General features: G+C 35.5%; 1 protein-coding gene across 2 annotated transcripts in view; it reads left to right on the forward strand.

The window, feature by feature from the left end:
- SRBD1 (S1 RNA binding domain 1) overlaps window positions 1-26,946 on the forward strand; it is a 227,205-nt gene that overhangs the window by 34,642 nt on the left and 165,617 nt on the right. For both annotated transcript variants that reach the window (XM_081265361.1, XM_081265362.1), the window contains exons 7-10: window positions 925-1,063; window positions 13,031-13,127; window positions 16,876-17,011; window positions 25,983-26,086. In XM_081265361.1, coding sequence (XP_081121487.1) covers window positions 925-1,063; window positions 13,031-13,127; window positions 16,876-17,011; window positions 25,983-26,086 — 476 coding nt within the window. The remainder of the gene's footprint in view (window positions 1-924; window positions 1,064-13,030; window positions 13,128-16,875; window positions 17,012-25,982; window positions 26,087-26,946) is intronic.

Genomic DNA, 26,946 nt, shown 5'->3' on the forward strand with positions numbered 1-26,946 from the left:
AACATGTATGGACTTTTTTGTTAGTATTCCCAAAGCTATACAATATAACAACTATTTACGTATATCTACATTGTTTTAGATGGTCTAAGTAATCTAGAGATGATTTAAAGTGTACAGGATGATATGCATAGATTATATGCAAATGCCATACCATTTTATATAAGAGACCTGAGCATGATCAGGTTTTGGTATCCAGGAGGAAGGGAAGGGCATGCCCGAAACCAGTCTCCTATGGATAACTATAGGAGGGTTGTGTTAGAAACTATGAGAGTGGAAGAACTTATTTAAGTGGGTATGCAGGTCAGAATGAGCCACTGGGCAACATCAGCTTAAAGTGAGGAGGGGAGAACCTAGAGAGACATGGAAAAAATGGTTAAAGAATTATGGCGAGAATCCAGAGGTGATGGTGCATGGATGGTAGGTAGGGAAGAGAGTTTTAGAATGAGGGAAACTATCACTAAGTAAGTGGAGGAGGATTGGTGAGATAAAACTGAAAGCTGTATATACTTAGGGGTTCTTCATAGATTTTTGTGATACCACTTTCAGTAAGGTGTTTCTTTTCTAGAAGCCAGATGGTGGTGGGTTGAGGAATGAATGTGATTAAGTAGAAGTATCCTAAGCAGACAAGTTTTAGAGTAGCTTGCTTGGTTGAGAAGAGGACCTTGCAGTCAGGTGGTTTTTAAGATAAGTAAACAAATAACTAATTAAGCATACTTAAAAGTATAAAGAATAAGATAAGGCATATACCATCTTCATAAGTATTAGTTAATTAGTACAAATTTATGTCTGAAGGAAGGGGAAAGGTTTAAGAAAAGGATATCCTCAGAATTCTTAGTGTGTCCTCTATTTTGCATCTTAGTTTTTTTTAACTTTTGCTTTTTAAAACTGAATCCTAAATGTTTTATGCCTTTTTTTTTTTCCTAGTCTGCTCCCTATAAAACTGGGAGCAAAGGCACCAAAGCCCAAAGAGCAAAGCAGCTGGGATTAGAAAGAGCAGCCTGGACCCTGCTGGAGAAGCCAGGGGAGCTTAATCTGCTGTCTTACATTAGACCTGATGTTAAAGGTACCACCTTTACTTAAAGAGTTCAGCCCTGTTTCGTTCCTTCATTTCTTTCTTTTTTTTCTTACTTCAAACTTTATGCTAACAAGTGCTGTCATTAAGTAATGTACCATACAAAGGAATATTATAGCATGTAAATATTAAGTGATTCTAATGAAACAGATCCTGGTAGACCGGTTGCTTAGTCATTCACCTTTCCTCTTTTGATAAAGTACCTGTTCTAGTCTTTTGCCCATTTTTCTTTTATGTTGTTTCTCTTTTTCTTATGAATATGTACATATTTTTTAGGCATTCTTTGTTACATAATGTGTGTTGTAATCTTTTCAAAGAAAGATGACTTTCTTTATGTCATCTCTTGGTAAATATAAGGTATTAGTTTTATTATTACTTTTTTAAAAAAATATTTATTTATTTTTTAGTTGTAGTTGGACACAATACCTTCATTTCACTTATCTATTTTTTAATGTGGTGCTGAGGATTGAACCGCATGTGAGAGATGAGTGCTCTACTGCTGAGCCACAACCCCAACCCCTGTTGTTATTACTTTTTAATAAAAAGTGCTTTCTCCCTCTTTTTAAAGAAATCTCTTCATACCCTGAAGTTTTATATCTTTACGTTGTTTTTTAAAGCTTTTATTCTGTTTCTAAAAATTTGTTTAATTATACAACCCAGACCTCCTCTTTATAAAGACTTTCAACACTTCCGACATGCATGAAGTATAAATTAAAGCCACACCCCTATACTTTCTAAGAGGTACAGTATCTTTTTCTGAAATTTACATCCCAGGAGATCTTCCTGTCCATTGTATGTGAGAGAGAATGAGAAGGAGGGAGTAAAGGAGAGAGATTTTGAAGGAAAATTCAAAGAAACTAGTTGATTCATGTCAAGGTTCTCTGGTTTTATTGTCAAAATGAGCCCAAGAGTGAGAACTTTCTGAATAAGAATTACTTTTTATCAGGATTGCTTTTTCGATTGAGTGAGAGATTGATATTCTGGTGATTCCTATTCTTTTCAAAAAATGTTTATGTTTTAAATTTTTTTTTGTGTGTATGAGGTATACAATGTGATCTTTTTTTTGTTTGCTTTATGGTACTAGAGATTGATCCCAGAGGCACTCTTCTACTGAGCTCTATCCCAGTCCTTTTTAAAAATTTTGGGACAGGGTCTTATTTATTTATTTATTTATTTATTTATTTATTTATTTATTTATTTATTTTTTAACTTTCTCATATATTTTATTTATTTTATTTTATTTTTTTTTTTGGAACTGTTGTATTCTGCTACCTTTCCTATCCTCTACTATCCCCCCTCCCCTCCCCTCCCATCTTCTTTCTCTACCCCATATACTGTAATTCATTTCCCTCCTTATTTATTATCCCATTCCCCTCACAACCTCTTATATGTAATTTTGTATAATAATGAGGGTCTCCCTTCATTTCCATGCAATTTCCGTTTTCTCTCCCTTTCCCTCCCACCTCATGTCTCTGTTTAATGTTAATCTTTTCTTCCTGCTCTTCCTCCCTGCTCTGTTCATAGTTGCTCTCATTATATCAAAGAAGACATTTGGTATTTGTGTTTTAGGGATTGGCTAGCTTCACTAAGCATAATCTGCTCTAGTGCCATCCATTTCCCTGCAAATTCCATGATTTTGTCATTTTTTAGTGCTGCGTAATACTCCATGGTGTATAAATGCCACATTTTTTTTTTATCCATTCATCTGTTGAAGGGCATCTGGGTTGGTTCCACAGTCTAACAATTGTGAATTGTGCTGCTATGAACATCGATGTGGCAGTATCCCTGTAGTACGCTCTTTTAAGGTCTTCAGGGAATAGTCCGAGAAGGTCAATAGCTGGGTCAAATGGTGGTTCCATTCCCAGCTTTCCCAGGAATCTCCATACTGCTTTCCAAATTGGCCGCACCAGTTTGCAGTCCCACCAGCAATGTACAAGAGTACCCTTTTCCCCACATCCTCGCCAGCACTTGTTGTTGTTTGACTTCATACTGGCTGCCAATCTTACTGGAGTGAGATGGTGTCTTAGGGTGGTTTTGATTTGCATTTCCCTGACTGCTAGAGATGGTGAGCATTTTTTCATGTACTTGTTGATTGATTGTATGTCCTCCTCTGAGAAGTGTCTGTTGAGGTCCTTGGCCCATTTGTTGATTGGGTTATTTGTTATCTTATTGTCTAATTTTTTGAGTTCTTTGTATACTCTGGATATTAGGGCTCTATCTGAAGTGTGAGGAGTAAAAATTTGTTCCCATGATGTAGGCTCCCTATTTACCTCTCTTATTGTTTCTCTTGCTGAGAAAAAACTTTTCAGTTTAAGAAAGTCCCATTTGTTGATTCTTGCTATTAACTCTTGTGCTATGGGTGTCCTATTAAGGAATTTGGAGCCCGACCCCACAATATGTAGATCGGAGCCAACTTTTTCTTCTATCAGACGCAGAGTCTCTGATTTGATATCTAGCTCCTTGATCCACTTTGAGTTAACTTTTGTGCATGGCTAGAGGAGGGGATTCAGTTTCATTTTGTTGCATATGGATTTCCAGTTTTCCCAACACCATTTGTTGAAGATGCTATCCTTCCTCCATTGCATGCTTTTAGCCCCTTTATCAAATATAAGATAGTTGTAGCGTTGTGAATTAGTCTCTGTGTCCTCTATTCTGTACCATTGGTCCACCCGCCTGTTTTGGTACCAGTACCATGCTGTTTTTGTTACTATTGCTCTGTAATATAGTTTGAAATCTGGTATCGCTATACCGCCTGATTCACACTTCCTGCTTAGAATTACTTTTGCTATTCTGGGTCTTTTATTTTTCCATATGAATTTCATGATTGCTTTCTCTATTTCTACAAGAAATGCCGTTGGGATTTTGATTGGCATTGCATTAAACCTATAGAGAACTTTTGGTAGTATCGCCATTTTGATGATGTTAGTTCTGCCTGTCCATGAACAGGGTATATTTTTCCATCTTCTAAGATCTTCTTCTATTTCTCTCTTTAGGGTTCTATAGTTTTCATTGTATAGGTCTTTCACCTCTTTTGTTAGGTTGATTCCCAAGTATTTTATTTTTTTTGAGGATATTGTGAATGGAGTGTTTTTCCTCATTTCCGTTTCAGAAGTTTTGTCGCTGATATACAGAAATGCCTTTGATTTATGTATGTTGATTTTATATCCTGCCACTTTGCTGAATTCATTTATTAGTTCTAGTAGTTTTTTTGTAGACCCTTTTGGGTCTTCTAGGTATAGAATCATGTTATCGGCAAATAGTGATAATTTAAGTTCTTCTTTTCCTATTTTTATGCCTTTACTTTCTTTCGTCTGTCTAATTGCTCTGGCCAGTGTTTCGAGAACTGTATTGAATAGAAGTGGTGATAGAGGGCATCCCTGTCTTGTTCCAGATTTTAGAGGGAATGCCTTCAATTTTTCTCCATTCAGAATGATGCTAGCCTGAGGCTTAGCATAGATAGCTTTTACAATGTCGAGGTAAGTTCCTGTTATCCCTAGTTTTTCTAATGTTTTGAACATAAAGGGATGCTGTACTTTGTCGAATGCTTTTTCTGCGTCCATCGAGATGATCATGTGGTTCTTATCTTTAAGTCTATTGATGTGGTAAATAACATTTATTGATTTCCGTATATTGAACCATCCTTGCATCCCAGGGATGAATCCTACTTGATCATGGTGCACAATTTTTTCGATGTGCCTTTGTATCCGATTTGCCAGAATTTTATTGAGGATTTTTGCATCTAGGTTCATCAGAGATATTGGTCTGTAGTTTTCTTTCTTTTAGGTGTCTTTGTCTGGTTTCGGAATGAGGGTGATGTTGGCCTCATAGAATGAATTTGGCAGAGCTCCCTCTTTTTCTATTTCCTGAAGTAACTTGAAAAGTATTGGTATTAATTCTTCTCTAAAGGTTTTGTAAAACTCCGCTGTATACCCATCCGGTCCTGGGCTTTTCTTGGTTGGTAGTCTTTTGATTGCTTCTTCTATTTCATCCATTGATATTGGTCTGTTTAAATTGTGTGTATCCTCCTGACTCAGTCTGGGCAAATCATATGACCTAAGGAATTTATCGATGTCTTCACTATCTTCTATTTTATTGGAATATAGGTTTTCAAAATAATTTCTAATTGTCTTCTGTATTTCTGTAGCATCTGTTGTGATATTGCCTTTTTCATCCCGTATGTTAGTAATTTGAGTTCTCTCTCTTCTTCTCTTCGTTAGCATGGCTAAGGGTCTGTTGATCTTATTTATTTTTTCGAAGAACCAACTTTTAGTTTTGTTAATTTTTTCAATAGTTTCTTTTGTTTCAATTTCATTGATTTCCACTCTGATTTTAATTATTTCTTGCCTTCTGCTACATTTGCTGTTGTTTTGCTCTTCCTTTTCTAGGGCTTTGAGATGAAGTGTGAGCTCATTTATTTGTTGGTTTTTCCTTTTTTTGAGGAATGACCTCCAGGCGATGAATTTCCCTCTTAAAACTGCTTTCATTGTGTCCCATAGATTCTGATATGTTGTGTCTGTATTTTCATTTATCTCTAAGAATTTTTTGATTTCCTCCTTTATGTCTTCTGTAACCCATTGACCATTCAGTAACATAGTGTTCATTTTCCATGTGATGTAGGATTTTTCCTTCCTTCTTTTATCATTGATTTCCAGTTTCATTCCATTATGATCAGATAAAATGCATGGTATTATCTCCACCCCTTTATATTTACTGAGGGTTGCCCTATGGCATAATATATGGTCTATTTTTGAGAAGGATCCATGTGCTGCTGAGAAAAAAGTATATCCACTTGATGATGGTTGATATATTCTACATATGTCAGTTAAGTCTAGGTTATTGATTGTGTTATTGAGGTCAATAGTTTCTTTATTCAACTTTTGTTTGGAGGATCTGTCCAATAGTGAGAGAGGTGTGTTGAAGTCTCCCGTAATTATTGTGTTGTGGTCTATTTGATTCTTGAACTTGAGGAGAATTTGTTTTATGAACGTCGCAGCACCATTATTTGGTGCATAAATATTGATAATTGTTATGTCTTGTTGGTGAATGGTTCCTTTTAACAGTATATAATGTCCTTCCTTATCCCTTCTGATTAACTTAGTCTTGAAGTCGATTTTATTTGATATGAGGATGGCCACCCCTGCTTGCTTACGAGGACTGTGTGTGCGTGGTATATTTTTTCCCAACCTTTCACCTTCAGCCTGTGTATGTCTTTTCCAATCAGATGTGTCTCCTGGAAGCAACATATTGTTGGATTTGTTTTTTTAATCCATGTTACCAGCCTATGTCGCTTTATTGGAGAGTTTAAGCCATTAACGTTTAGAGTTACTATTGATATATGGTTTGTACTGCCAGCCATGTTTGATTATTTATCTTTTTTTTTTAATTTAGTTTGTTTCTCCATAATTAGCTTTCCCCCTGCCCTCTGTCATTACCATGGCTCTTCCCACTGATGGTTTTGGATGTTGTTTTTCATTTCTTCCTCGTGTAGTGTTTTGCTCAGGACGCTTTGCAATGCTGCTTTTCTGGCTGCAAATTCTTTTAGCTTTTGTTTATCATGAAAGATTTTTATTTAGTTGTCGTACCTGAAGGTTAATTTTGCTGGATACAGAATTCTTGGTTGGCATCCATTGTCTTTTAGTGTTTGAAATACGTTGTTCCAGGATCTTCTCGCTTTCAGCGTCTGTGATGAAAAATCCGTTGTTAACCTTATTGGTTTACCTCTCAATGTAATATGCCTCCTTTCTCTTGTAGCTTTTAATATTTTCTCTTTGTTCTGTATATCGGATATCTTCATAAGAATGTGTCTTGGCATTGGTCTACTGTGATTTTGTGTGCTCGGTGTCCTGTATGCATCTACAGTTTGTATATCTGTTTCCTTTTTTATTTCTGGAAAGTTTTCTGTAATTATTTCATTCAGTAGGTTACTCATTCCCTTGGTTTGAATCTCTATACCTTCCGCTATCCCGATGACTCGTAAGTTTGGTTTTTTTATGTTATCCCAAATCTCTTGGATCTTTTTCTCGTGATTTTTTACCAGCTTTTCTGAGTTGGCTAGACTATTTTCAAGATGATATATTTTGTCTTCATTATCTGACGTTCTGGCTTCTACTTGCTCCACTCTGTTAGTGATACTCTCAATTGAGTTTTTAAGTTGGTTTATCGTTTCCTTCATTTCTAGAATTATTGTTTGATTTTTTTTTATAATCTCTATCTCCTGATAAAGATGCTTAACTTCTTCTTTTATCTGTTTATATAATTCATTTTCAATGTGTTCTTTCACTGTTTGGATTTGCTGTCTCGTATCCTCTTTAAGGTTCCTTTCCATCTGTCTAAGGTATTCCTTGAGTTCTTTATATGACCATTTTTCTGATGACTCTAGGTCCTCCTGAATATTTAGGCTGTCCTTCATTGTTTGTACTTCTTTTCTTCCTTGCTTTTTTATGCTGCTCATGTTACTTCTTGTTCTGTTTGACTGCTGAGTTACTGTTTACTCTTATAAATTTATTTGATGCTTGGGAGGAAAGATATTAGAAGGGAAGGGAAGAAGTCACTAAAGAGAATGAGAGTAGGCAGGTAGAATTCAAGGAAGGGGGAATAAGAAAATTGAAAAGAAATGAAAAGACAAAAAAAAGAAATAGAAAATAAAGAAAGAAAGAAAGAAAGAAAGAAAGAAAATTTAAAACAAAAAACAAACAAAAAATAATGATAATAAAAAATGGAAATTAAAGTTTAAAAATAATAATAATAATAAATAAAAAAATTGAACACATTTAAAAAAAAGTTAAAGAACAACAACAACAAAAAAAATGAAAATGAAAGAAAAAAAAATAATAAATGCAGTCATAGAGCTCGATTAACTTCTCTTCCAGTAGGTGGAGCTGTGCCCACTGGGCCAAGCTTCTCCTCTCAATAGGTGGGAACCAATCACTGTGCAGCAGCTCTTCCTCCCAGACTGCGCGGGTCTCCAATCCTGAGTGTCTAGGGCCTTCTCTCGTGTTTCCTCAAGCCAGGCCCCGCTCACTTGTGACGCTCACCACAATACTGGCTACACGCTAGGTCTGGTGCTCCTGGGAGCCCTGTTTTCATGAACGTCTGGGCATACTCTCCCTGTTTGCCTCCCTTAGACCCTAAGTTTTTAGAGCTTGGGGCTGAGAACCCCCAGCGAATTTGCTTGCCCTCTGGTAGCCACTCCCCCGGTAGCTGGTGCAAGGGACCTCAGTTGTCAGCACTGGTGGGAGCGGTAGTCGGGACTTCCGCGCCGCTAGTTCCACGCCACTCCTGATTCCCTCGGTCTGGCTATCTGCGCACGCGAGAGCTTGGAGGGGCCCTTAAGGTTTCCCCGCTGTGTGGAGAGAGATGGCTAGGGGATTACACACCTGTCGCCGCTGGCTTCAATGAAGTTATCTCCTCCACCCGTGATGTCAGTTCTCTGCCATGGTGGTATCCCATGCAAATGGTGACCGTTCGTTCCTTTTGCCGGGTGACCAATGCATTGGGTGGGTCCTGACTGTCTCTCCCAAGCCCCGTTTCAGTCCTGTGGCCACTGCCTATGAAGGCTCGGTTGGCTTTTACCTCTGTAAGTTCAGGAGGGCCGACCAGTTATTTCAGCGGGATCGTTAGTGCTGAGTCAAGAGAAGCAGGCGAACCGGAGCTTGAATGCAGCCGATCCGTGCTCGGTGTGTTCTGAGAGGCCCAGACTGTTCGCCCCAGATCCACGTCAGCTCAGCATTGCCCAGTGATCCTGAGCAAACAGCATTTAGATGCCCGCGGAGCTGAAGGGGTCAGAGACTTGATCTCTCCGTGCCTGCCACCATGTTGGATCCCTTAGATTTTAAATTGTCACTCATCTTATCAGCTGTTCCATTTTGCTCGGCGGGTCGGTGGCTCACTCACGCGGTGAAGAGTCTTCTAACGAGCTCCGCAGGAAGCGGCGGCGGCGGCAGTCGCAGCCCAGCTGCGGCCCAGCTGCGGCCCAGCTGCGGCCCAGCTGCGGCCCTCGGGTCGCCCGGGGATCCGGGGAGGGGGTGCGGGCTCGGGTCTTAATTATTTGAAGGCTGACTTTGAACTTGTGATTCTCCTTCTACAACCTCCCAAGTAGCTGGGATTTCAGGTGTTTGCCACCGTGCTTGTCTCCAAGATGTTTTGATATTTATACACAAACATTTGTGAGTGTGTGTGTGTGTGTGTGTACATAAATGACTACTATAGTAATACAGTACTGTACTTGATATTCAAATTAACATATTCATTATTTTACAGTTGCCTTTTTTATTCTTTTGTAGTAAGGGCACCTAAAGTTTATTCTCTTAGTAAATTTCCAGTACATAATATTGTTAACTAATTTTCATTTTTATTCACTAGATCTCAAGATTTAGTCAGCCTACCTTACTTGAAATAACTGCAACTTTGGGCTGTATGTCTCTATCTCCATTGTAGTTTGTTCAGCCTTCTGTTGATTCTTTAGGATGGGAGACATAAATGTCTGTAGGGGGCAGCCTCTGATAACAAAATTCACACTTTGTACTTAACTATAGAGAATAATAGCATACCATAACCCATTTTTAGATTTAAATAATCCAGAAATTGTAGATTTGTGTGTGTGTCTGTAAAATACAAATATTGTTCATATAAACTCATCTTAATATCTTTGGGAAGAGACAACAATGAAAAGGAAAAGCAAAATAGTAATATTTGAATTTAGAGATGGTTTGAAATAAGTAACATTCACATGTTTTAATTTTTTAATGTGTATTTAAAGTTAAAATTTCAAATGGTTGCAATATTTAATATTTTAATAATAGCTGAGATCGAATAGCCAAACCTTAAGGTTAATCACAGTGGAAACTGTCTGTGCCCATCATGGAATGTTTTATTAGAATGGAATGTTGGAGCTTTTGGTATGTTAGATGCACACAGATTTACTTCCTATTTTTTCCTTATGATTAATTTCTTTTCCTTCTTCTTCCCACCCCCTTTGGACTAAAGATCTCCTTAGTTCTCACACATACTGAGTTCCTATTGGGTAGGTTTTTAATAACTATCTCTTGATTGTCATATGTGGTGTAGCTCTTGGAATACATGATGATGGATACCTGGTAGTGATACTTCTGATCACGTGGATGAATAGCTCAGAGCCAACACAAGTAGTACTTGCAAACATATCAAGACTTTGTTTGCTTTATTCTTTTATCCTTATCATAAATGTAGAAGAATTATAATTAATTCTAAATAAGCCAGGTACTGCTTTTAAAAATTTGAAATGTTTTTCCTGTCTCACTGCCCCTTCACTGTTTTTCCGGTACACATACACACAATCATTTTTAATTACTATTTTTCTAAAGTATTTTCATTTTTCCTCAAGAAATATTTAAGAAACTGGATATTTCAGATTTTTTTCCCCCCAGTGGAAGACACTTGTTGCTTGCCACAGACTAACAAAATTTGGTTTGAATCAAATCTATTCTATACTGCAGATGGACTGTGTCCTAGGCGATCCATACTGTACACAAGGAGTAGCTGATTGTTTTGTTGAATGTAACAGGAGGTTGCCTAAGTGTAGTAAGAGAGAAATGAAATGTTGACTTTTCATTTTTTTTCTGTATATATGTTTTTTAGTTGTAGATGGACACAATATGTTTATTTTGTTTATTTATTTATTTTTATGTGATGCTGGGGGTCAAACCCAGTGCTTCACACATGCGAGGCAAGTGCTCTACGGCTGAGCCACAACCCCAGCCCCTGGGACTTTTCAATTTTTGTTTCAGGTGTGGAGATCTGGAGAGTTGGTGGCTAGAAAGATTACATTGTAAGGCAAGGGATAGGATTTTCTGATTCTATGGACTTAATTTCCTCCTGCTTTCACTGAAAGACTGAAGTTTAGGAACTCCTGTTGTCTTTGGCTATATTATGCACCTCTAAAATCAATTCTCTTTGACTGGAGAAGGAATTTTTCAAAACACACAAGACTCATATTTTTCAATTATTCTCTGGGCTGAGAAGGGTATGTGATTTGAAAGATCTTCCCAAATGATTCTGATAATTTCTGCCTCCCACTGAGAACCACTGCTGTAGAGGTAGCTCAAGGTCCCTCCCTAGCAGTGGTTTTTAAAAGTCTAATGAGTTTCAGAATCATTTGGGATGCTCTGTGAAACAATACAATCCCATAGTTTGAGGGGGTGTGTGTGTGCGCGCGCGCGCGCGCGCATGCGCACATACATGCCAGATATTGAACCTAGAGCTTTGTGCATACTAACAGGTACTCTACCACTGGATAACACCCCAGTCTGAAATCTGTATATTTAACAAGTACCTAGTATAGTTTCATTTTCAGGTCTTCAGACTATTTCACAAACCATTGTACTAGAGCTCTAATGTAATTTTAATTATGAAAGGTTCTGTAACTACATAAGGTTCTCTAACTGTATTTCCTCAATGTGATGGGGCCTTTTTTTTAAAAATGTTTTTTAGTTGTTGATAGACCTTTATTTGTTTATACGCAGTGCTGAGAATTGATCCCAGTACCTCACACATGCCAGGCAGGTGAGCCACCGCTGAGCCACCTTTCGAAGGCTCTTTTTATAGCAACGTGTATAATTTTTTCTTTCTATTCTATACATCATTGTAGATTCCATCTTTACTCATTACCATGATGGTATCATAAGACTTTTGAGTAATGACACTTCAAGGTGATTTGAGTATCCTAGAAGTAGTGCATAGAGAATAACCATAGAGATGATAACCATAGAGAATAATCATTCTCTGTGCACTAGGTGAAGGCTGATGTAGGGAGATGGCTAACATAGGAGCAAACATTTATTGAGTGCTCACTATGTTAGAGCTGTTCTAAGTCTTTTACATATAGTCTTCCACCTTGTAAAGTTAATTTGTTTCTGAAATTTTCTTCATAGAGAAATTCTCTTCAAATGGAAATAGAATTTCTATTAATTTCCACAGTAAAATTTCTCTTTGAATTTCTTTAAACACAGTTACTTCAGTAGTTACAATTAACTACTATCACAATTACATTAACTATCATAACAATAACAATAAGGCATTTTGCTTTTTTATTAATTAGGTCATAGTAAGTCTGTTTTTCTGTTCTCTTTGGCTTTTATGCCTCTTCTTCATTAAAACTGTGCCCACAGAAAAACATACATGAACAACATACTCAGTGCAGTGTAATTTAAGCTTTCGTGTAAAACAACACCACCAAAACACTTTTAATGCAAATAATAAAGACAAAGGAAATGAAGGAAGGCAATGCAAATGACATTTGTTTATATAGTTTGATTTCACAGGGGCCATTATACATAAGAGTGAGTTCTGTAAATTCGCAAATCTAAAGCACTTGGAGAGAACATAGTGCATCACTGAGAGACAATTTTATTTTGAAGATGAATATTCGAACTATAGCTTTTGTTTTATGTTTGTGAGGTTTATGAAATTCAGCTGGGTCATTGAAAATGTAAATAAATGTTTTATAATCCAAAATAGGAGTAGTAATAAAATTGCTTATAAGGAGAGTTTTTGTAACAATTGAAAAATTTATGAACCTTGGGAGATGACTCTTACTACATATTTACCATCTCATTTAATTTTTGCAACTACTTCATGAAAGCATTACTATTATTTTTATAGAAAACTTGAGGAAGAGAAGTTAAGGAACTCTCCCAGGGTTCCACAATTAGTATTAGAACCAGGAGCAGATCAGGCAGCTGTCTCCAAACCTGCCTTTTTACTAGTAGGCAATATATTATGGGAAGGCTCTACAGTATTGCTTCTGGAGGCTCTCTTTTGTTGCATATGGAAGCTAGTCATTGTTATGGTATCTTTCTGTCTTAAGTTTGTTAAGTTAAAATTTTATTTCGACTAGGATTTAAAATAATGTGGTAATTACAGGCATTAAAAGCAATCTTTATACTTTGTGTTTTTGTTCTCCCTCTTACCCTTCACCTAAAGGGCTGTCAGCACTCCAGGATATTGAAACAGGAGTGCAGCATATTTTGGCAGACATGATTGCTAAAGACAAAGACACGCTTGATTTCATTCGGAAATTGTGAGTAACTCTTTCACAGAGTTTTCTGCTTTGTGGGCTTTTGTTGTTAAGGGTCACATGGTTATTGCTAACACCAGTGTTCATTAAAAACGGTCTTCAGACTTTTTTTTTCCCCTAGTATCAGATCACTTTTTTCAAACAACAGAACCTTAATATATAGAACAGATAAAAGAAAAGATGTTTTAATTGAATTATGGTCAGGGAGCCTGGAACTCTATCTACTCATCTTATTAAACCCTGGCACCTCAATGGAGGGCTCTGATGAACACAGTTTAGAAACCACTGCATTTACATAACATCTACTAGAGATTTATGCTTATTTAGAGTCGGTAGCATTGCTTTCTTAAACATGTTAATTGTGATGTACATGTTTAATTTTATAATAGTTAATTTATGGAGTTTATTGGCAATTGCGTTATCTTCAGAATGTGTGATATGAGATATGGATAAGAGCACTGACCTTAAAATGAATTTTGGCTTCTGGGGGGAGCAGCTTATCCATCCATTGCATCAGAATCTGCATTTATGAGATTAAAACTCTTTGCTAGACCTATTTGGGCTCATGGATTTTATGCCTCATTTTAAAAAAGGCATTACTTTTTAAATTTTTTTAAATAAAGTTTATTTTCTTCCTACAATAGTAATACATACCAATTGCATAAAGTATAAAAGTTTACCTAGTAAATAGAATTTTACAAATATGGAATAATGTATATGATAAATTAAAATAGAAATTCAAGCATAATCCTATAATATAAACAAATTCCTATATTTTTATACAAGAGACATAGAAAATATTTATAAACATAAAAATGTTCACTCCTGAGAAGAGAGAGGTTTCCAAGAGGTAGGATATCATGTGGGGTAGCTGTCAGTAAAAAGGAACATATACTTTTTTTTTAATAGTTCTATGATACTTTTAGATTTTATAAATGACCACTTTTGCTTTTCTAATTTTAACAATTTAAAAAGTCAACAGTACAGATAAGCAAAAATAATTTTTAGCCACACACTCAGTTACCATTCTTACTACAGTTGCAGATTTCTAAGAGTGCTTACTCACAATATACTTTTCTATGCATATTCACTAATATACTAGGATAGATTGTATTGCATGAAAATTAAACCTTTAAAAAATTAACAGGATTGTATGAACATCTTTTTATGTTTATGAAAATCTTTCTGTACCTTTAATGCATCAGCTTAAATGTGTTTGGATTATAACACAAAAATAGAATAATGGGTAGATAATGCAACCCTAAACAGTTTAGATTTAATCCAAACAACTCTGACTTTAGACATCAAGGGAAAATATATGTATTTCTCCTAACTGAATTGGCTAGATAATTGTTCTCAAGTCTTTGCTTCATGGAAATTTTTTAGATGTAAGCTGCTAATTTATTTCATTTAAAAATATGTCAATACTTGTATTGATTAAAAATATATCAATAGTTGTATGAAAAGAAGACATATCTGGCAACTCCGATTTTTTTAAAATTTTTTTATTCTAATTTGTTATGTATGTCAGCAGAATGCATTGCAGTTCATATTACACATATAGAGCACAATTTTTCATATCTCTGGTTGTATACAAAGTATATTCACACCATTCGTGTCTTCATTCATGTATTTTGGATAATGATGTCCATCTCATCCCTCCATCAATTTCTAACTCCATGCCCCCTCCCTTTCCCTCCTACTCCCTTGCCCTATTTAGAGTTCGTCTATTCCTCCCATGTTCCCCCTCCCTATCCCAGTATGCATCAGCCTACTTATATCAGAGAAAACATTTGGCATTTGGTTTCTTGGGATTGGCTAATTTCACTTAGCATTATCTTCTCCAACTCCATCCATTTACCTGCAAATGCCATGATTTTATTCTCTTTTATTACTGAGTAATATTCTATCGTGTGTTTATACTACATTTTTTTTTATTCATTCATCTACTGAAGGGCATGTAGGTTGGTTCCATAGTTTAGCTATTGTGAATTGTGCTGCTATGTGGTCGTGTCCCTGTAGTATGCTGTTTTTAAGTCATTTGGATATAGACCAAGGAGAGGAATAGCTGGGTCAAATGGTGGTTTCATTTCTAGTTTTCCAAGGAATCTCCATACTGCTTTCCATATTGGCTGTCCCAATTTGCAGTCCCACCAGCAATGTATGAGTATGCCTTAAAAAGGCATTACTTTAAAACTGTAGTTATTTTTTTTTGTTTAGTTGTTGATGCATCTGTATTTGTTTATTTAAACATTTTTTTACATAATGTTTTTTAGTTGTCAAAGTTATCTTTTTAAAATTTTATTTATTTATTTATTTACTTATTTTTTATTGGTTGTTCACAACATTACAAAGCTCTTAACATATCATATTTCATACATTAGATTGAAGTGGGTTATGAACTCCCAATTTTACCCCAAATGCAGATTGCAGAATCATGTCGGTTACACATCCACAATTTTACATAATGCCCTATTAGTAATTGTTGTATTCTGCTACCTTTCCTATCCCCTACTATCCCCCCTCCCCTTCCCTCACATCTTCTCTCTCTACCCCATCTACTGTAATTCATTTCTCTCCTTGTTAATTTTCCCATTCCCCTCACAACCTCTTATATGTAATTTTGTATAGTTATCTTATTTATTTATATGTGGTGCTGAGTATTGAACCCAGTGCCTCACATATGCTAGGAAGTGCTCTACCATTCAGCCACAACCCCAGCCCGATGCATCTTTATTTTATTTATTTATTTTTTTAATGTGGTGCTGAGTATTGAACCCAGTGTCTCACATGTGCTAGGCAAGTGCTCCACCACTGAGCTACAAACCCAGCCCATAAAACCTTATTTTTATGTACCCTGTTGTTCTTTTTCTGCTATCTATCAAAAGAAATGGTAGGTTTCTGCCAGAGATTTGCTTTTGCTGTGTGTCCTTCCATACCTCCAGCTATATGACTTTGCGGAAAGAGGAAAGGGGATGAACCAGTTGATTGCTGTTGCATCAGGGGTTTTGTTAATTCAAGGAAGAGAACTTTTCTGTATTCTCAGTGGTCCTAGCAGGAATGGGTTGAAGTAGGAAAAGTGATTAGATTAATTATTTTGGTGTGTGTGTGAGTAATTATGCAACTGAAATTTGTCTCAGTTTTATAAATTATTATAGGAAGCTATACTGGTACATCCTTTTGTTTGTTTGTTTCTTTCTTTTTTTTAGCTTTTAATTGACTGTAACTGCCTAATTCAGTGGTTAGAGAAGGATGATATTTAGACTACAGTTATTAGTCTGATTCCTATGATAGATTTGGTCCCTTGCGTAACTATAAATGGTATTTGAACTCATTTAGGCATATTGGGTTGACACATAAATAGTTCTGTAGGATATATATTAGCATGGTAGGCAAAATGTCCTTATGATGGGTTAATAATACTATTGTTTTCATAATTGGGCATCATTAAACACATTGCACTTGGTAATGGCTTAATTTTTTTGCTATCCTTATTTCCATATAACTTATTTTTGTTCTACTGAGGTACTTATTAGTTGGATACCTGCTTATAATTCTGGCAACTTGGGAGGCTGAGGCAGGAGGATCACAAGTTTGAGGCCAGCCCCAGCAACTTAGCAAGACTGTCTCAAAATAAATAATAAAAATGGCCAGCAATGTAATTTAGTGGTATAGCACCCTGGGTTCAATCCCAGTACTTAAATAAGTAAATAAAATATTAATTTTTTTGAACATTTGTGTATCTGATCAGGTGCCAAAATAGATACATTTGTATCCAGTCATCTCTGGCAAAAGTGTCCTCAAAAAAGGTAAATGAGAAAGACGTTGATAAGTTTCAGCTCTACCAGAACTTTTCATGTAACATAAGAAACATCCAGCATCATCAGGTGAGTAAGGAACTACTTGTATGTTCTGATGCCAGTAGTAACGATAGTGCTCTATACTTGCCTGCTGCTTTACTTACCTAAGAATTTAAAGAATTTTATGTCATCTGGTGTCTTTTTTCTTCATACACATTTCTTATAAAATATTATATTTTCCTAATTTCACAAATGGGAAACTAAAGACCTAGAGAAGTTAGTGACACTGGGAATTTTTAGCAGAGCCAACAGTATAACAACTTAGGTCTCTTTCTTTCTGCCTGGTGATCTTTCATGTTAGACTCTGATTCCCCGTTTGCTTGGGTTTCTTTTCCACATGAAATACAAATCAGAGATGTCTGGTTTAGAATAAAGTGTGATAGATCTCATTTGGTTGCATGAACCATAGTCATTGTTACTCAGTCTTCTGATTTCATTTTCCAGTTTACTAATTTTTTTTTTAAATACAGTCATTTAGGGAATGCATGTGTACATTGTAGAATTTAAAAAACATTGGTTTTTAAATAATATAGGAGAAACAAGAGAAGTTATAAATAAAAAATACAGTAGTACTGGCTTTTATATTTACCTGTATAGTTACCTTAACCATGTTCTTTATTTCTTCATTTGGCTTTGAGTTACTGTCTACTGTGTTTTCATTCCAATCCTAAACTGCAAACACTGTCCCCCCACTATATTTTATGTAGGGCAGATCTACTAATGACAGACTTTCGTAGTTTTTGTTTATCTGGGAAGTCATAAGTTCTCCTTTTAATTAACTTTTACATAACTGCAGTAAAATACACATAACATAAAATGTATGATCTTCATCATTTTAAGAATGAGTAATGTTTCTACAACCTGTCTCAGAACCTTTTCATCTTGCAAAACTGATACTCTACCCATTAAACTTTTTCATTATTTCTGAAGAATGATTTTTCTGAGTATAGAATTCCTAATTGGCAGTCCTTTGTAACTTTGGATATTTCATTCACCATCTTGTGGTATGCCTTCCATGATTTTTCTTTTTATTATAGCAGGCATTGAACCCACAGGTGCTCAGTGGCCACCGAGCCACATTCCCTAGCCCTACTCCCCTTTTAATTTTTTATTTTGAGACAGGGTCTTGCTAAATTGCTTAGGGACTCCCTAAGTTGCTGAGGCTGGCTTTGAACTTAAATCCTTCTGCCTCAGCCTCCCAAACCATTGGGGTTATAGGCATGTGCCACCATGCCTGGACACTTCATAAATTTTGATGAGCAGTCAGCTGCTAATCTTAGTGTGCCAAGTTATTTCTTTCTCACTCTTCTTTCAAGATTCTTTGCCTTTGTCTTTGAAATTTTGATGATAACGTGCCTTGGGAGTCTCTGAGTTTATTCTATTTGTAGTTCATTGTGATTCTTAGATGCATAGAGTAATTTTTTTTTAAAAAAAGTCAAAATTGATAAACTCCTGGTCATTATTTCTTCAAATAATCTTTTGGCCTCTTTCTCCCCTCTTGTGGAACTCCCATTATATGTAGTGCTTGGTAGTATCCCACAGGGACTCTATTAGTTTTTTTTATTCCTTTTTTGTTCTCATCTCAAATTGTGTAATTTCAATTGTCCTGTCTTCAACTTTGATGACTTGTTTTCTGCTTGCTCAAATTTGCTGTTGAAAATAAATGACCTGGGGCTGGGCTCATAGCTCAGCAGCAGAGAGCTTGCCTCACACATGTGAGGCACTGGGTTCGATCCTCATCATCACCTAAAAATAAATATAAAGATATTGTGTACATATTTAAAAAATCTTAAAAAGAAAATAAATGACCTAACATTACATCTCAAAGCCCTAGAAAAAGAAGAATAAACCAACACCAAAAGTAGAAGACAGAAAGTAATTAGAATCAGGACTAACATCAAATGAAATTGAAACAAAAGAAACAACTGAAAAAATAGATAAAACGAGAAGCTGATTCTTTGAAAAAATAAATAAAATTGACAAACACTTAACCACCCTAAAGAAAAGGAGAGAGAAAACTCAAATTACTAAAATTCATGATGAAAAAGGAAATATCACAACAGATACTATTGAAATAAGAAGATAATTACAAACTTTTATGAAAAATTGTACTCCAGTAAAATAGAAAATCTTGAAGACATCAACAAATTTCTAGAGACACGATCTGCCCAAACTGAATCAGGAGGATATGCACAGTTTAAATAGGTCAATTTCAAGTAATGAAATAGAAGATGTCATCAAAACCCTGCCAACAAAGAGAAGCCCAAGACAAGAGGGATTCTCACGTGAGTTCTATAAGACTTTCAAAGAAGAATTAATACCAATACTCCTCAAATTATTCCATGAAATATAAAAGGAAGGAATTCTTCCCAATTCTTTCTATGAGGCTAGTATCAACCTTATACCAAAAGCAGACCCATCAAAGAAGGAAAAATTCAGACCAATATCCCTGATGAACATAGATGCCAAATTCTTCAATAAAATTATGGCAAATTGCATACAAAAACATATTAAAAAGAATGCACAATGATCAAATGCGGTTCATTCCAAGAATGCAAGATTGGTTCGATATATGGAAATCAATAAATGTAATTCATCACATTGATAGACTTAAAGGTCAGAATCATATGATCATCTCAATAGCTGCAGAAAAAGCATTTGACAAAATATAGCACCCCTACATGTTGAAAGCACTAGAAAAACTAGGAATAGTAGTAACATACCTGAACATTTTAAAAGCTATCTATGCTATTATGTCCAAGGCCAACATCACTGTAAATGGAGAAAAATTGAAAGCTTTTCCTTTAAAAACTGAAACAAGACAGGGTTGCACTCTTTCACCACTTCTATTCAACATAGTCCTTGAAACTCTAGTCAGAGCAATTAGAAGAAAGAAATTAAAGGGATACCAATAGGAAAAGAAGAATTTAAACTATCACTCTTTGCCAACTATAGGATTCTATATTTAGGGAATCCAAAAAATTTCACCAGAAAACTTCTGGAACTAATAAATGAATTCAGTAAAGTAGTAGGATATAAAATCAACACTCATAAATGAAATGCATTTCTATACATCAGTGATGAATCCTCTGGGAGAGAAATTAGGAAAACTACCCCTTTCACAATAGCCACAAAAAACAAACAAAAAACTTGGGAATCAACCTAACAAAAGAGGTGAAAGACCTCTTCAATGAAACACAGAACACCAAAGAAAGAAATTAAAGATCACCTTAGAAGATGGAAGCATCTCACTTGTTCTTAGATAGGCAGAATTAATATTGTCAAAATGTGGGCTGGGGATGTGGCTCAAGCGGTAGCATGCTCGCCTGGCATGCGTGCGGCCCGGGTTCGATCCTCAGCACCACATACAAACAAAGATGTTGTGTCCGCTGATAACTAAAAAATAAAATATTAAAAATAAATATTGTCAAGATGTCATATTACCAAAAGTGTTATACAGATTTAATGCAATTCCAATTAAAATCCCAACAACATTCCTCATAGAAATAGAAAAAGCAATCATGAAATTCATTTGGAAAAATAAGAGACCCACAATAGCCAAAGCAATCCTTAGCAGGAAGAATGAAGCAGGAGGCACCACAATACCAGACTTTAACATGTTCTACAGAACTATAGTAATAAAATTGGCACGGTATTGGCAAAAAAAACAGACATGTAGACCAATGGTACAGAATAGAAGACACAGAGACAGACCCACATAAATACAGTTATCTCATATTAGACAAAGGCACCAAACCCCCCCCCCCCCCCCCACACACACACACACCAAACCATACATTGGAGAAAAGATAGCCTCTTCCATAATTGGTGTTGGGGAAACTGGAAATTCATATGCAGCAAAATGAAATTAAACCCCTATCTTTCACCATGCACAAAACTCAACTCATTGTGGATTAAGAACCTAGGGATTAGACCAGAGACCCTGCACCTAACAGAAGAAAAAGGAGACCCAAATCTTCATCAGGTAGGCTTGGGGATCTGACTTCCTTAATGGACTCCTAAAGCACAAGAAATAATATCAAAGTCAATAAATGGGATGGATTCAAACTAAAAAGGCTCTTCTCAGCAAAGGAAACACTCAGTAACATGAAGAGAGAGTCAACAGAATGGGAGAAAATCTTTACCAAATAGGCATCAGATAGTGCTTTTTGTCTTGAAGTCTTCTTTGTCTATTAGGATTGTAGTGTGTGCTCTCTTAATGAAAAATGATCCCACTCTTGCTTTAATCTTAGCCCCACAATTATTCAGAATACCTGTCCTTAGTCCTGTTGCCACAGCTTCCTGGTCATTTGGATGAATGAAGCTTATTCTCTAATCTAGTATGAAACTGGTAGACCATTCCTGTAAAGGTACAGAGGGTAAATATTTTAGGCTTGTTAGATAATTTTTTTTGAAAATATACAACTACCATGTTGTATGAAAATAGTAAGTGAGTGATCATAAATGTGTTTTAGCAGTTTTATTTACAAAAATAGATGTCAGGCTTAATCCTGTCAGAAGACAATATTACAACAAAATTTTAATTGTGTTTTATTTGGGATTCTAGAATGGAACAAGGCTTCATATAAAATACAATGACTATTCTGATGAGCTGAGCAGAAGAGTTTGGCTTTATAGAAAAAAATCTGGTCTGGGGAAAGCAGAAAGAATACAAAAAAGCAGATTGGTTTTTTTCAAAGTTACTTTCTTTATAAAGGTTGGAGCTATTATGCAGGCTAAAACTCTCATGTTGGGGATTGACTCTTACTGTATTTCTCACTCTCCTGATTTCTTGGAAGATCCTATAAACAAACTTGCTGGATGACTTGGAACTTGCATAAGTGACTCCATTTTGATTTGGACTGTTGGGCCTAGCGCAGAAGCTCTGTCCAAACCAATGCCACTCTATATATTTAACAGGCTCATGAACCATAGTTTGCTGACCACTACCCTAGTATATGGTTCAAGAAGGGTATATATGTACAGTATTCTTAGTTCTGGCACATTTAAACATTTTTTTGCACTTTCTTTCCTTAAGTTTCTTTTTTTCTTTCTTTTTTTTTAAGTTTCTTGAATACATTATACTGTTGTTGCTTTTCCTTGAATATCGTTTTGAAGAAATCTGTCTTAGATAAAAATCTCAGCTGAAGATGTCCTCTGTTGCTTTATTAATTCTCTTTATTGATTTTGTGGTTCTTCTAGGAGGATGAGGGGAGATTTAGAATCAGGAGACTGTCACTCTTCTACAAATCTGAAGTCTTCAATAAATAATTAAAAAATTTATTTCTCTTACTGTCTGCATTTTACTGTGGTAAAAAGGGGATGATGGAAAGTAGTAGAATGCTTTACCATTTATACAACATTTAATTTCCATACTAAAAATAGAATTTTTCGAAAAACTTATGATAGCACAGACACAGAATATTTTGATCTTGTTGTAACATGATATGAAAATCTTTAATTATCCCAAAGATATTTTTTGTATACTTATTATATTTTGGATCTTAATTGGAGAATCAAGGTGACATGGCCCGTGAAGAAAAGTTTCACTATGTATATTCTAAAGTTGTCAATTTTGGTTCCTTCTTTGCTTTTTAAAATTTTAATACAACTTTGGAAAACATGCAGTTTTATTTTTCTGAAACCATCTTTTCTAATATCTGCTTGAAAATATTTTGTTGGTCTCAGCATTTAAAACACATTTTAAATAGTATGTTTAATCCATGTGTCATTCTGGGTTAGTTTGTAACTAAATTTAAGTTTGTGATTGACACAATCTTCTAGATGTAAAGAACTCAGGCCTGAGAAAGTAAACCCTTTGGGGAATGTCAGTTTTGAAAAACAGTCCTATGTTTTAAGAACTTTTTAGATTATTTTGAATGCAAGAGGGATGATGTCACAAAGATAGCTTTCTAAACCCTTCAGGGCTGAGGCCCTGTGCCCCCAGCTCTGAACCCTATTTTTCAGCCTCTATGTAAATGTCCGAAGATGTAGTACCTTGGAATACAGAAACCTATGAAAATGATGGAAATCTGTGGTAAAGAAACAGCATTCCTTATAATTTCTCCATGTGTTGTGGAGGGAGCTGTTAGGCCTGTCTACTAAATTAATTACTCTGGTTGCAACTTTTCATTGGTCCTTAGTGAAGTCTTTTTTATTATATGAATTTGTCACTTGGCCTTCACATTCTCTCCTGGGATCTTCCATTTCTGTTCTTTTTTTGCTGTTGCTTTCACTGATCCCACTTCCTTTGCCTTTTTTTTTTTTTTACTACCTATTTCCTGTTCATTGCTGACATCTACAATAATTCTGCTTTATCCCACTACTTACTTTCAGTTTCATTCTATTATTTCTTACATTAAAGAACTTTCCTTCTGTTACTAGTTTTTTTAGTGTTTTTAAATGAAGAACTGCTAGATTTTGTCAAATGTTTTTGAATCTATTGAGATGACCAGATGATTTTTTATTTTTTATTGAATTGATATAATGTATTATATTAATTGATTTCCAGACGATAAACCACTGGACATTCCTGGAATTAATTATACTCTGTCTTGGTGTGTAATCTGTTTATATATTTCTGGATTTGGATTGCTGTTATTTTGCTGAGGATTTTTACATCTATATTCATAAGAGATATTGGTCTGTAATTTTCTTGTGATGTCTTGCTTGGTTTTGTATCAGTATAATACAGGCCTTGAAGAGAACTGGGAAGTTTTTTCTTCTCTTATATATTTGGAAAATTTCATGAAGAATTGGTATTATTTCTTCTTAAAATGGCAGAGTTCTATGGTGGAGCCACCTAAGCCTGGACATTTCATTATGGAAAATTTTAGAATTACCAATTCAATATTTTTACTTTTACATCTATTCACATTTTCTCTTTCTTTTGATTTGCTTTTGGTAATTTGGGTCTTTTTAGGACTTTTTTTTCATTTTATCTAAGTTATCTAATTTGGCATATAGTTGTTCATAATATTTTGTTAGGATATTTTACTTCTATGATCCATAGTAATGGCCTCTCTTTTGCTTTGGGTAATTTGAGTGTTCATTCTTTTCTTTTGGTTAGCAAAAGATCTGTCAGTTTTGATGATATTGGGCTGGAGTTGTGGCTCAGAGGTAGAGAGCTCCACCTAGCATGTATGAGGCACTGGGTTCCATCCTCAGCACCACATAAAAAAATAAATAAAGTCATTGTGTCCATTTACAACTAAAATAAAATTTCAAAACAAAAATTTGTTGATATTTTGAAAGACCCATCTTTTGGTTTTGTTGAATTTTCTGTCTTTTTTTTTAATTCTTAATTTCTACTCTCTTATTTCCTTTCTTCTGCTTATTTTAGCTTTTGTTTGCACTTTTCTAAGGAGTGTTTTTAAAGGTAGCTCTTTCAACATAATATTAAGAACAGGGTATGAATTTAAATTTCTACTTTGCTATTTGTTAGCTTTGTGATTTGGGAAAGTTATTCTCAGAAAAATGATTATCAATTGAAGATAATACATCATTGATGACTTAAGGAATACTTAAGATGATGTATTCAGAGTACTTAGACGGGCCTTACAATTAGTGCTAGTAAATGATAGTAATTAGTAACTATTAACGATTCCTCTTAGGATTATGCATTTTGTATTTATCTTAGCACAAGTTATCTTTCACAGTTATAAAAAATATATCAATTCCAGATGGTCAGAAAATTTCAGTAGGATCTGAAAAGGAGATTGCATTGTACCAAAATACAATGTACTATATTTTCTTTCAAAGAGTGTGTTATAGTTTACTTGATAAGGGAAATAAGTTGCTTGGGAAAGGTATAAGCATCTCAAGCAAATTTTTACCCCTCACACACCAGATAGAGCACTAATCTCTAGGGTATATAAAGAACTCAAAAAGCTAAGCGCCAAAAAAACAACCCAATCAATAAGTGGGCCAAGGACCTGAACAGATATGTCACAGAAGAGGATGTACAGTCAATCAACAAATATATGAAAAAATGTTCATCATCTCTAGGAATTAGATAAATGCAAATCAAAACTACTCTAAGATATCATCTCACTCCAGTCAAAATGGCAGCTAAATGAAGACAAACAGCAATAAGTGTTGGCGAGGATGTGGGGAAAGAGGTACACTCACACACTGCTGCTGGGACTGTAAATTGGGGCAGCCAATATGGAAAGCAGTATGGAGATTCCTTGGAAAACTGGGAATGGAACACTATTTGGCCCAGCTATCCCTCTCCTCAATCTATACTCAAAGGACTTAAAAACAGCATACTACAGGGACACAGCCACATCAATGTTTATAGCAGCACAATTCACAATAGCTAAACTGTGGAACCAACCTAGATGCCTTTCAGTAGATGAATGGATAAAAAAAGTGTCATATATATACAATGGAATATTACTCAGCAATAAAAGAGAATAAAATAATGGCATTTGCAGGTAAATGGATGGAGTTGAAGAAGATAATGCTAAGTGAAGTTAGCCAATCCCCAAAAACCAAATGCCAAATGTTTTCTCTGATATAAGGAGGCTGATGCATAGTGGGGTAGGGAGGGGGATCATGGGAGGAATAGACAAACTCTAGATGGAGCAGAGAGGTGGGAGGGGAAAGTAGGGGGCAGGGTGTTAGCAAGGATGGTAGAATGTGGTGGACATCATTATCCAAAGTACATGTATGAAGACAGAATTGGTGTGAACATGCTTTATATACAACCAGAAATGAAAAATAGTGCTGTATATGTGTAATAAGAATTGTAATGCATTCCACTGTCATTTATTTTTTAAAAAATCAATTAAAAAATAAAAACCAAAAACCCTCAAAAGTATAAGCAAGTTATTATTTGAATACATTCTTGGTAAATTTAAAAATAAATAATTGATAATAGCTCTTGGCTAAATAACTGCCTAATTGGTTTCAATTAGTCATGAATTTCGACTGATTAAATTTATCATTTATATTTTGTGGATTATCAATTTTTACCATATACATTTGTGCTCAGATTTTGGCAATTAATCGTGGAGAGAATTTGAAGATATTGACAGTCAAGGTCAACATTTCCGATGGAGTGAAGAATGAGTTCTGTAGGTGGTGCATCCAAAACAGGTATGTTTATAGATTTCTATAGAATTTCCTTACTAGGTGGGTGTTTTGGCACATGTCTGTAATCCCAGCGGCTTAGGAGGCTAAGATAGGAGGATCGCAAGTTCATAGCTAGCCTCAAAAAAAAATGAGGCACTAGCAATTCATTGAGACCCTGTCTCTAAATAAAATACAAAAGAGGGCTGAGGATGTGGCTCAGTGGTCAAGGGCCCCTGTGTTCAATCCCCAGTCCCCCCCACCGCCAAAAAAAAAGAATTTCCTTTCTAAAATACCATACTGATATCTTTATGTTCTGATATGGAAAGATGTCTATTATGTGTTTTTTTTTAAAGCAAATGTCAATGTATATTGTATCTTTTGTTTTTTATTTTTGTTTTTCTTTTCTTTTTTGGTATGGAGGAATTGAACCCAGGGCAGTTTACCACTGAGCTACATCCCTAGCCCTTTTTATTTTGAGACAGGGTTTTGCTAAGTTATTTGAGGCCCACGTTGCTGAGGCTGGCCTCAAACTTGTGATCCTCCTTATTTCTGAGTTGCTGGGATCACAGTTGTGTGTTACCATGCCCAGCTATATTTAAAAAACGAAGTATATGAGTTTTGTGTATGTTTAAATAGAAAATACCTAGAGGGTGCATAAGAAACAATAATGATTTCTGGAAGAGGAACATTTACTTCAGTACAGTCAGCAGTGCATAACAACATTTCAGTTAATGGTACATTATCTGCTTCTAAGTAAATCTGTGATTAAAAAAGCAAACCAAGGAAATCACCATAGATACCTATCTGAAAAGTGTGAAGCCTCCTCAAGAAGATCTTCAGGAGGTATTCCAGAAGAAGGCATTATTATCATGGAGGGTATCATG

Source organism: Spermophilus citellus (assembly GCF_964194105.1).
Source record: "Spermophilus citellus genome assembly, chromosome: 13".
NCBI lineage: Eukaryota > Metazoa > Chordata > Mammalia > Rodentia > Sciuridae > Spermophilus > Spermophilus citellus.